At 51.9% G+C, this 12076-nt stretch overlaps 1 protein-coding gene across 2 annotated transcripts in view; it reads right to left on the bottom strand.

Annotated features, from left to right (window-relative positions):
* Positions 1-2087: 2087 nt before the first annotated feature.
* Positions 2088-12076, bottom strand: part of PNKD (PNKD metallo-beta-lactamase domain containing) — a 64809-nt gene continuing 54820 nt past the window's right edge. For both annotated transcript variants that reach the window (XM_081141888.1, XM_081141889.1), the window contains 8 exons: positions 8263-8378; positions 8014-8126; positions 7316-7374; positions 6504-6596; positions 5980-6143; positions 5204-5290; positions 4323-4438; positions 2088-4102 (listed from right to left, as the gene is read on the bottom strand). In XM_081141888.1, the coding sequence (XP_080998014.1) occupies positions 3929-4102; positions 4323-4438; positions 5204-5290; positions 5980-6143; positions 6504-6596; positions 7316-7374; positions 8014-8126; positions 8263-8378 (922 nt within the window). In that variant the 3' untranslated portion in view covers positions 2088-3928. The remainder of the gene's footprint in view (positions 4103-4322; positions 4439-5203; positions 5291-5979; positions 6144-6503; positions 6597-7315; positions 7375-8013; positions 8127-8262; positions 8379-12076) is intronic.

A 12076-nucleotide genomic window follows, 5' to 3' on the forward strand; every position in this document is an offset into this window, starting at 1 on the left:
TGCCCTAACTGGGAATTGAACCCTGATCACCTGGATCCCAGGTCGATGCTCAACCGCTGAGCCACGCCTGGCCAGGCGAAATCCGTTTTCTTTCTACCAACCTGTCCAGCCTTTGCTGGAGCCTGGGGTTTACTGACTTTCAGGGTTAGGTTTCCACCTGCTTTCAATTACTCCAATTGTGGCCAAGGCCTTGGAGGACTAAGACCACCCCCAACACATACATGCACACACGGGCCTCTTCACGTCTACATGTTCATGCCTACAACTTCCCCTGTTCTCTGTTCTTCCCTGGAATGCTGCCCACTTAGCTCCCCACTCCCCTTCTCCTTTGTCAGGAAAACCAAAGAAAAAAATGAACTGCTTGCTGATTATTTTTAAAACTACCTATTATTCAAACACCTTGGAGGCCATATGTCTACCTCCATTTCTTCTCTATAGTTAATTATAGCACCAAAAATCTGATGTAGCATTTTCCAAAGTGACTTCAAATGCCTTTTCTCATTGGGCTCTCTTAATAGTAAGTGGAATTGTTAGTGAAGGGTTATGATTTTGCTGCCTTGAATCATTTCTGGTATCAGACTCCTTAGTCCTTTGGGGGACTCTTTCCCTACTCTCAGTGCACTGTGTTTCAGTTGGGTCTGACACTGACCTTCTGGCAGCCTGAGAGATCCACATACCTAACCCCTCAGGGTTGGGCACATGACCCAAACTGGGCAATGAAACTCAGTCCCTGGGACTCTAGGAGGTTCTGCGAGGTTAGATGGGCCAGTAGAGTGGAACTTCTGGAGACCATCTTTCCACTGCAGAGAGAAAGCCTGGCAGAGAACAATATCAATACAGAGGAAAGCAGATCTGACAGATGACGGTGCTGTTCATGCTCATCTCATTGCCTGAACTCACCATCACATAATCCCACACTTCTCAGTTTCATGAGCTGATCAATGTCCCATTTGGGTCTAAGCTCCTTTCTGTTGAGTACTTGTCACTTGCACCTGAAAGGGTTCTGACTCTCTCAAACTTGTCATCTCCATTGGAAGTTGAAGAAACCGAGGCCAGGGAAGTGATTTATCCAAGGTCACTTGGATATTGAGTGACAGAGATGCGATTAGAACCCAGGTCTCTAAGGCCAGTGACACCTGCCATCCTGCAAGCAAGGAGCAAGTGGCCTGGTTGCTACTGGTCAGTTTCAGCTCTGGGAGAAGCATGTGCCATCACTCAGGACAGATGCAGTGGTGGGAGGATCACCCAAGGCCCTGGGAAGATGTGTCACCAGCTTCAGAGAACCATCACCCAGGGCCCCTTGAAGCTGGACATACCCAGGGGGGACCTGGCCCTGGGACTTGCCCATTCAAGACAGCAGTGACACAGAAACAATCACAGAGCACAGCCAGCTGCCCTTCTTCAGGAAGGTGACGACCATGGCCCCTTTTCCTACCCCACCCCAGGTACGGCCCTGATCCAGGACAGCCTGGGCCAGTTCCAAGGTCCCCGACCTGGGGTGAGGCATGCCTAAGAGAGGAGGCAGAGGTATGGCCAGGGGTGGGAAAACCATGCTTTGAGCTGGCCCCAGGGAAATGTGAAGCTAAGCCAGTGCTTGTCTTCAGCCATACCAGGGCCACCTTCAAGAATTCTGCCATAGCCAAGTGTCACCGTTGCTTCTTACTTTCCTGTTTTAATAAATATCTTTAATTACTTCCCTGAGTTGAAAAGTGGTGTCACTTGTCAAAAATATTGACTCCAAAGGTAAATACAATGAAAACAAAAACAATATTGTTAAAATTTATCTCTAGACAGTGATGCCTGGCTCTTAGAGAGGGTGAGGCCTTGCCCTTGTAGTGCTTTCCACTGCTGTGCTGGGACCATGCGAAACCATCTCCCTTGTGGCCAGGGTGCACCTGTGCCTCCCAAGCTTTGGGAAACACTGAGGTAAGCACATTGTAAGCCCTGAACAAATGCACCCGAGCCACGGGAGGATATGTTCAGGGCTTTGTTTCTGGCCAAACCTCTTATAGTATAGTAACTCCAAGCTGGTGGACCTATAACCCAGGAAGGAAAACAGAACCAGCAACAAAGACAAACCCACTGAGTGATCACGACTCTCTTAAATCATTCATTCATTTAACATTTATTGAGCGCCTACTGTGTGCCAGGCACCGTGCTAGGCGCAGAAATACAGAGATGCATAAGATACAGTCCATGCCCTGAAGGGTTCACAGTCTGGAAGGGGAGACAAACATGTAAACAAGTAAAATACAGAGTGATAAGTGCCACAGAGAAGCATTTACAAAGAGCAGAGGTAGCCTGGAGGGGGAGATGCATGGGGGTTGTCTTCCTGGAGGAGGGGGCCTTGGAGGGGGATTGTGAAGGATGAACAGGTGTTTGCCAGGCAGACAAGGCAGGAGGAGCAGGGAAAGGCATTCCAGTCTGAAGAAACAGCACGAGCGAAGGCACAGAGGCAGGAAACTGCATGTCTTGGGGTGCGGGGAACTCTAACTATTCTAGGAGTATTGCTAGAGTGGGACCAGAGGCTGTGGCTGGAGAGGGAGGCAGAGGCCGGATGGTGAGAGAGTGAGGGCAGGGGGCATCTGGAGGCTCGCCAGAGGTGAGCGGGGCCTGAGGAAAAGCTGCTCTTCGAAGGAGGAGTAGGCCCCTGGCTGACCCAAGGTACACCTGCCTGAGGACCATAGGGTTCCTCACTATAGCCCCGAAGGGACCTGGACCCGAGACCAGAGGAGAAGCCGAGCTGAGGGAGGGCCGAGCAGAGGGAAAGGGCCCAGGTCAGGGCTCCTGGAAGCTGCGGCTCCCTTGAGAGGTCTCTGCTCCCAGGCTTCTGATTTCTGAACTCTGCCTCAGAGCCCCTCCCCTAGCCAGGAGGGGGCCAAGGATCGAATGAGAAATGACACAGAATATTCTTGGAAAACTGCAAGGGGCTAGGTGAATGTCCTTAATAGCAAAGAGGAAAGGGGGTGAGGGTAAAGCAGAAGTGAGAGGAGGCAGAAGTCTCCAGGAATAAGGGCCAGAATGAGAAAAGTGCAGTGGCCTTGGCAGACGATGGCTCTCTCCCCGCTGGAAGGGAGGGACCCTGTTGGTCCAGGGCAGGGGGAGAGGCCAGTGGGCAGGACCAGGCCAGCTGTGCAGGGAGCCCTTGTGACCTACAAGACTGTGGGGCAGCAATCTAGCAGCCTCCAAGGTCTCCTCAGCCTGAGGTCGAGGTTTCCTTGGCAACCAGGACCCTCCTTCCAGGCTGTAGGGAAGTCACTGAGGCAGAGACTGGCCAGACAGCCAGACTCCCAGCCCTTTCATCTTTCTCAGAAATGGCTCCGTTTGAAAAATGCCTTTGTGGGGGCAGGGCGGGGAAGGGTGTGGAGGCTGGGGGAGGAGGGGCAGTGTCTCAGTAAACCAGAGCCTGGGAACCCTCTGACTGACCACTTTTCCAAGGCATCTCTCCTCAGGCCACTCGGGGAGACAGATTCTTTCCCAACCCTGAATGGCAGAAGAGCGAAGGTGGACTCAACCTGTTCATGGCTCCTGTTGCCCTGGTGTTAGGAGCTACAGTGAAAGGGAGCCTCCTGAGGGAGAGGCTCATCGCAGCCTCCATGTGCTCACTGCCAGCGCAGGAACAGGGGAAGGGAGGAGGGGACCTTCCCAGTTAGGTCTGGAGCTGTCCTAAGGCCCCTCCTTTCCTGTTACCCTTGACAGCTCAGCCTCGCTCCATGGAGTCTCAAGCCTTTGAGCAGTTCTTTCTCTGGTTCTAGGAGGTCTCCCTGCCTTGTCCCTCCTCTCCCCGTGTGCAGGCGACCAGTGTCGGGGAATGATGCCCACTGTGGGTGCTGATGGAGGTGGTGTTGGTAGCAATGAGGGGTATAGTGTGTGTGGGCGACGGGTTGCCTCCCCACCATGTGGGTGGGCTGAGGGGAGCTGGGGGGCGTCACTTGCTCTTGTGCAGGTCCTTCAGCCGGCGGAGCTTCTCCAGGAGCTGGGCCCGGGAGTAGCCATCATCCTCAGCAGGCCCTGGGCCCGGCCCCACAGTCTCCTGCAGCACCAGGCAATGGGTCCTCAGGAACGGGTTGTAGGAACGCTCCTCTCCAAGGGTGGATGGGCACTGTGGGACAGAGGCACCTGGCTTTGGTGGGGAGCATCTGCACCCAACAAGGGAAGCCTCCCGCCCCTGCCCCGCGTCCTGGGGTCCAGTTCTTCCTGGAAGGCCCAGGAAGCAAACGTGCCAGAGCTCTAGGAGGGGCACAGAGGCTCTGGCTCAGCTAGAAGGGCTCCCTCTGGGGAACGCCCTCAGGGCCCCTCCCGGGCCCCAGCCCTGCACTCACCGTGCTCTTGCGCTCCATCCGCTGCCTCTGCACCCACTGCATCTTCCTCTCCCGGGCCAGGTTCTCAGGCTCCACCACACCTGCAAAGCCCAGGTTCTCCTCCGCATACTCATGACCTAGGGACCCCCATGGGGCGGGAAGGCAGGAGAGAGAGATGGGTGTGTGACCAGAAAAAGTCCTCTCTGTGCCCAGGCCAATGGTATGGATGCCTGGGGGGAAGGAGGGGCAGCACTTCCCAGGAAAGGGGGGCACAAGTCAGCCATATGTGAAGAGGCAGCAGCAATTCAGGGGACACCACCAGACCTGCAGCCAGGAGACCGCATTCTAGCCCCACTGCCTCTGCGACCTCAGTCAAGTCATGGCACCTCTTGGGGCCACAGTTTTCTTTGGCAAGTGGAGAAAATAATGCCACTAGAATAAGGGTGTGTCTCTGGTGCCTAGAACACAGTCTGGTACATGTTAGGTGCTCGAGAAAGTATGAATGAATGGATGAACTGAGATATTCTGAGGATGAACTGAGATATTAGAGAATGTTTTAGAAACTGTGGACATGCAACGTACACACGTATCTCTGTATGGACATGCAAGGACGTATGTACATATGGATGGTTGGACATACAATGTGTGGATATGGGTGCTGTCAGTGGACACATGCAGACAGGATGTACTGACTTCCCTGATGAACAAAGATGTTTTTTTGTCCTAGGCTCTGGCTAAGCAGAGAGTTACAGAGCCAGTGTCCCCAAAAGAAGGGAGCTCTGCCCCCCTGCTACAGTGGGCTCTGGGAGCCACCAGAGGTGGAGCTGTGTCACCTCTGGGACAGGAACTGGGTCTGGGGGGAGTCTAGGAGGATAAAGGGCCAGAAGAGGGGGGCACCTCACCAGGCCACAGCAGAGTGTCATCTTCCAGCCCCAGCACAGTGTCCAGCGAGCTCAGCATGGTCTCTGCAGTGCCCTCAAAGGTCCGTCCTGGTGGGGTCAGGGTATGTTATAAAATGCAAGGATAACACAGTGGGATGTAAGGTACGCGAAGTGGGGTGGGAACCAGCTTGTATATCTCGAGCCTCCAGCCCTCAGCCATGCCCTTGGGAGCTGGGCCCAAATATTCACCCCCAACCAAGCCCTTCTGAAGGCCCCCACTGCACACACTGACACGTGGATGGAGAGGGGGTGCTGAGTCCTCAGGCTGGGTTCTAACAACCCCAAACATGGTCCTGTTGGGCTGCTCCTTTCCACGGAGCACTTCCTTCTTTGCTTGTGCTGTGTTTGGGACTCCATACAGCCTGGGACTTGTGATCCACAACCGTGGCATCATCCTCTTGCTCAGGGGTTCTCAAGTTTTTGTAACCTAGTCCCCCAGTCACTGTATCAGAGAACCAGGCTCCACCCAGTGGAAACAAATGCCCTGCGAGGTCTGTACTCAGTTACAGGCATTGTCTCATTCTACCCGGCCCTGTGGGAAGTTGTGAGAATATAAGAAATGTTGAGGTAACATAGATAACTGTTACCCCAAATCAGAGTAACTGCCAAGGCAACATCTGTGTGGAAACCAGTGCTTTACCGCATTGCGTGGAGCTGTGGCAGTCCTCAGGCCCCTGCCCTGGCCTCTCTCCCTCCCTCTATCCCTCATCCTCACTCTTCCCTTTGGGGGAACTCACCACAGCCAGAGAGGAAGAGCAGGTCCCCTGAAAAGAGGCAGGAAGGACCCTTGTAGGGCTCCCCGTCCAGCAGGTAGACCAGATGGCCTTGTGTGTGGCCAGGGGTGGCTAGAGCCCGGATCTGAAGCCGTCCCACGCTAACCACATCTTGATGACACAGGGGACTGAGGAGCAAGGCAATAGGAAAGAGAAGGTACTAGAGCTTACGTCATCCTGGTCCTGCCCTACCCTAGGCCCAAGGGGCTGGGTGATTTGCAGGAGTCGGGGTTTCCACACCAGAAAGAGAAGGCACCCCAGTGCCCAGGACTTCAAATACAAACCCTCCCCTCTCCCTGTTTTGGGGACCATGGCTGGATCAGTTGGGGGGTGGGCAGTGCCAGTTTTCAAACGGGCTGTGATCCGCTCTCTAAGGGCCAGGAAGGGCATGAGCAAAGATCCAACTGCTAATACCCCTAAAATAGTCGACTGAAAGATGGGGGATGAGCCCATGGAAGTGCCATCACACTCCTGGGTCAGGGACTTACTGAGTGAGGTGGGGGATGCCATCCTGAGGGCTCCCGTACACCCGACAGTCCTGGTGCCGCCGACTGAGGTCACGGTTCCCTCCACTGTGGTCCCTGTGGGACAGCAGAGACGGGAAAGGGTTTTGAGGGGCAACTGCACTGGGCTTCCTCGCCTCCCTCTTCCCTGTGGCATCTCCAGGCCCATAAGCCCTGGATGTCTCTGGCTTCTGGACTGAGCCAAGCTGTCCACATCTCTGGGCTTTTGTTCAAGCTGTTTCCCTGCCCAGAATGTCATCCCCCCAATTTGCCACCCCCCATCATCTGGCCAATGCCATCTGATCTTCCTGGACTTTCTCAGCTCCAGGGTCATCAACCTCTAATTCTTCCAAGTGAATCTGATTATGCCCCACCTGATGTCCACCACCCCTTGTACCCTGTGCCAAATGCCTCAGTTGTCACAGTTTGTCATTGTTGTATACTGTCTTGCAGGGCTGTGTCCCCTATTGGACTATAATCTTCTTAAGAGAAGAGATCACAAGGTCTGTCATGTCCAGTGCACAACAGGCATGTAATAAATGCCCATGGGATGAGAGATAAATGCCTGCCCTGCCCTGCCCTCCTCTGGGGCTGATAAGTGGAGCAGTGGAAGGCCCATCCCTCCCCTCCCTCTCTGCCAGTACTTCATGAGGAAAGTGGGTGGCTGCCATCCTGACGTCCTGACCCCCACCCAGCCCAGCCTGACCTTACAGAGCTCAGAACTAGCAAGATCAGCCAGAGCAAGGGACAGCTAGGGGAAAGCATGTGCACCCAGACCCCCCACTGCAGCCCCTTACCAGTGCTTGTGGGTGCAGAGAATGGCAACCAAAGTGACACCCTCCTTTTCAATGGAAGCCTGGAGGAGAGAGGAGTTACTGAGACTGAGCAACAGGACACAGACGGAGAGACAGGGGCGTGGGTGCTGGGTAGAGAGGAGAGGAAAAGGGAGGAGGGAGGGGGGAGGGAGAGGGAGGGGATAGAGCTAGAGAATTAGAAGGAGGTGGGAGGAAAGGGCTGGGGAAAGGGGGCGTGTAGCTGAGACCCACCATGGGCACATAGGAGAGGGTGGGGAGGTGGAGGAGAGGGGAAGGGAGAGGGGAACTCATGGGAGGGGCAGGCACACAGGCATACACACACATAAGAATAAGAAATGGGAGGGAAAGATGGAAAGTCCTGGATACTGACAAACAGAGGCGAGGAGAGAAGAAAGCGGGTCAGAAAGGAGGCCACAGAGAGTGAGAAAGAGAGGAAGCCCATTAGACCCACAGTCCTGGGTCACCATCGCTCTCTCTGGGTCCGGTTCCCTCACTGCTGCCCTCCCCCCTTCCTCCAGCCAAGCCCTGGACACCTGCCCCCCCCACACTGTGGCTGTGGGAGTCTCAGTGGGCGCATGTGGAGGGGGCACGTCCCATTGGCAGAGGGCCCAGGGTCAGCCCCTTTCTAGTGAGGGGAAGCCACAGTCCCCAAGGTGACCCCAGGTACCCCTGCCCCTCACCTGCACGGCCTGAGGGTCAGAAGGGTCCACAGCCACAGCCAGCCGGGCCTGGGTGTCAATGATGAGGTAGCTGTAGTTGTCTGAGAGGACAGGGATGGGAAGCACCTTCACTCCTGGGGGACAGAGATAGGTTGTGGGTGGCGTGACAGGCAAGGTGCCCAGTAGTCAGGGCTCTGTGACAGTGAGTAGGCAGGGAGGGTGGCTGGGCACAGCTGGGGGCAATGCTGGCCCAGGGCAGCCAGAGCTCACCATTGAAGAGGCGGGGCTGGGTTCTGGAGTGGCCTTTGGGGTAGCGATTCCGAGCCCTGCGCAGCTGCTGTCGGTAGAAGAGGTACCCAAGCCAGGTGCGGGTGTACAGGCTGTACCTGCAGGGCGGGACGTCCGTGCTCAGACCCAGCACTCCCAGCCTCCGCGATGCATAGGCCCCGTGTCTCCACTCCCTTGGCCGCCCCTGAGTCAACGCAACTCCACCATCACCTATTGTGTGCCTGCTGTTTGTCCTGCTCAGTACTCAGGACAAGATGGAAAATGAGACAGACACACCCTCAGTTTGCAGCCCATCGGGGGAGAAGTGAAGAATTCAGACAGACTCCTGGAGCAGGAGGGGTTTTTACAGTGAAAGGAGTGGAATTAGGAATCTGAAATAGGTGAGAAATATATTTCAGGAAGAGCAGTGGTGCATCACAATGGTGCCAGGGAATGTGGAAACGGATTCCTCAGCCCCACCCAAAAAAGCAGGTCTGGAGTGGGGCCCGGGAATTTGCATCTTTCTAACAACCCCAGGTGATGCTGATGCTACTGGCCCAGGGGTCACAACTCTGAGAACCACTGGGGTAGAGGAAACTATAATAGAAGACAGCAGAGCTTGTTGAGGGAAACTAGAAAGTTCGGTTTGGCTGTTTGATGGAGGAAGCAGGGAGAGGTGAGGTTGGATGGGCTGACCATACTTCCTCCCTCCTCTGGCCACCATTCCAGGCCATCCCAGGCTACACAAAAAGAGGGGACTTGTGAGTGACAGAGCCCTACAAATACAGAATGCAGCACACAGGGCCAGCTTCATAGGTATGTGGCCCCTGCTTGGTTTAATGCTCTGCTGTTGAAATCCTCAGTGATTTTACTTCTGACCTTGTGTGAAACCTGATGGGACAACAGAACATGCACATGAGCAGAGGTGATACACACAATACGTGTATGTTCTGTTCCTTGCTGCCCCGTACACTTACCGTGTTCCCAATGCCCCATGAGCACAGAATCTGGCAGACCTCCTATGTGTGGGAATTCAACAAGACTCAAAGTAATACAGGTAGTTTACATCTACAACTGAGTGAGAGGGGGGCACTGACTGGCCTAAGAGCCACGCTTTCAGTTCAAACCAGAATTCGCTTCAAAGGCATAAAGAAAGCAGTGGTGTTCTAAGAAACACAAATGACCAAGGAACCCTACCACATCCTTCCGAACTCATGTTATGTCCCTTTATGATTCAACCATCTATTATGCAAATAATGCTACAGAGGAAAGGGAAAGGGGGTCACCCATCTGTCCTTTTCCGTTCATCAGTCCTTCCTCCATCATCAGTGAGCTGGAGATGGAGTGTGAAGGTAGAACGTGAGTGTTTCAAGAGGTGAAATAAAAACAGTTGAGTCAGTTTTGTGCAGCGTTCCGGTGGTCTGGTCAGAAAAAAATACGTATCCCTGCACTAGCTGAGGAATGTGAATTATGTAGTTTCAGTGATTCCACCTGGGAGTTAAATGTCCTTATGTTTAAAACTAGTATTGTACCATATAAAAATGAATGGAAAAATTCATGCTAATAATTTAGATTTTTAATTTTCCCTTACTTAGAGTGACACTAAATAGCAAATTAAAACCATCATGGCAAGTCAAAAGAGAGATGGTAGAAGAAAGGAAAAGCTTTATATTTTAGTTCCTTGCATGGCACTTTTTTCCTGCTTTTTGAACAAGAGGCTCAAAATTTCATTTTATACTGAGGCCTACCAAGCATGTAGGCAGCCCTGCCAGCAAGGAAAGGAGCTGTCTCAGGCCCTCGCCTCTCAAAAAGGAAACTGAGGCTGGGGTGGGGGTGGGGCAGTTAATGCTTAGGGTTACACAGCAAGTCAGTCAGAAAGGGCGGAGGTGATTCTAGCTGATTAAACCAGATACAGAAAAGGTGAGGTGGAAGGTAGCTGATGGGCCCTAGATCCCTACAGGGATTTACTGTGTTTATGTTGGAGAAGACGTAGTGAGGTGAGATGCAGGGGCACCAGCTCTTCAGGCCCTGAAAGAGCTAGCTGATTTGTCTGCAAACAATTTGATCAAAACCAAGCAGGTCTCTGTGACAATTTGATAGAAGTGATTTAGCTCAAGTTGAATCATTGCAACCCCTGGTTTGTGTGCCCACGCACTTGTATTAACTGGGAATTTCGACACATGATGGAGGGGTTTTGTCATCCTTTGAGCCTCTATGTCTATTTTTCATAGGCCCTCTTTCTCTTTTGTTTCTATTTTTTTAATAATTAAAAAAATTTTTTTTCAATTACAGTTTACATTCAATATTATTTTGTATTAGTGTTGGATGTATAGCATAGTGGTTAGACAATCATGTACTTTACAAAGTCACCCCCCGATATTTCCAGTACCCGCCTGACACCATACGTAGTTATCACATATTATTGACTATATTCCCTATGCTATACTTTATATCCCTGTGACTATTTTGTAACTGCCAGTCTGTTCTTTTTTTTTTTAATATGTTTGTATGATTTTTTTAGAGAGAGAGGAAGGGAGAGGGAGAGAGAAAGAGAAACACCAATGTGAGAGAGAAACATGGACCGGCTGCCTCCCACATGCACCCCAACAGATTGAGCCCACAACCTGGGCATGTGCCCTGACCAGGAATTGAAATGGCAACCTTTCCGTGCACAGGATGACGCTCAACCAACTGAGCCACACTGGCCAGGACTCACTCCTCACTCTTTTCTTTTTCCCTTTCTTTTTCCCTTTCTTTCTTTCTTTCTTTCTTTCTTTCTTTCTTTCTTTCTTTCTTTCTTTCTTTCTTTCTTTCTTTCTTTCTTTCTTCTTTCTTCTTTCTTTCTTTCTTTCTTTCTCTCTTTCTCTCTTTCTTTCTCTTTCTTTCTTTTCTTTCTTTCTTTCTTTCTTTCTTTCTTTCTTTCTTTCTTTCTCTCTTTCTCTCTTTCTCTCTTTCTCTCTTTCTCTCTTTCTCTTTCTTTCTTTCTTTCTCTTTCTTTCTTTCTTTCTTTCTTTCTTTCTTTCTTTCTTTCTTTCTTTCTTTCTTTCTTTCCTTCCTTCCTTCTTTCCTTCCTTCTTTCCTTCCTTCTTTCCTTCCTTCCTTCTTTCTTTCTTCTTTCTTTCTTTCTTTCTTTCTTTCTTTCTTTCTTTCTTTCTTTCTTTCTTTCTTTTCTTTCTCTCTCTCTCTCTTTTCCTTCCTCCCTCCCTCCCTCCCTCCCTCCCTCCCTCCCTCCCTCCCTCCCTCCCTCCCTCCCTCCTTCCCTTCCTTCCTTCCTTCCTTCCTTCCTTCCTTCCTTCCTTCCTTCCTTCCTTCCTTCCTTCCTTCCTTCCTTCCTTCCTTCCTTCCTTCATCTGTTTCTTAATTTCACTCATTCACCAATATTTCGTGACGCCTTGCTATTAGCCTGCTCTGGGCACACAGTGAGTAGACAGAGTCAGGGTCCTCTTGCAGCTCACATTCTAGTGTGACAGAAGGGACAATAAACATATTGTGAAGGACAGAGGATGATGACAGGAGCTGCTATTTTAGATCCTGTAGTCAAGGAAGGCCTCTCTGGAGATGACTTTCCAAGAAGTAAGGGAGCAGGTCATGTGAGAATCTGGGGGAAGGTCTCTAAGAACTGGACAAAAGGAAAGTGCAGAAGCCCTGAGGGAGGGAGGAAGGAAGCGAGGTGGTGGGAGCTGCTGATTCTCGTGAGTGTGTCAGTGATGACAGAGAGCTGGCATGAGAGGTGCCCAACTTGAGGGGATTAGTTGGAACAACCTAATTATCCTGGATTGGATTCTAGACCAGAAAAAGAACATTAGTGGGACAATCG

Source organism: Miniopterus schreibersii, assembly GCF_964146895.1.
Source record: "Miniopterus schreibersii genome assembly, chromosome: 7".
Classification (NCBI taxonomy): domain Eukaryota; kingdom Metazoa; phylum Chordata; class Mammalia; order Chiroptera; family Miniopteridae; genus Miniopterus; species Miniopterus schreibersii.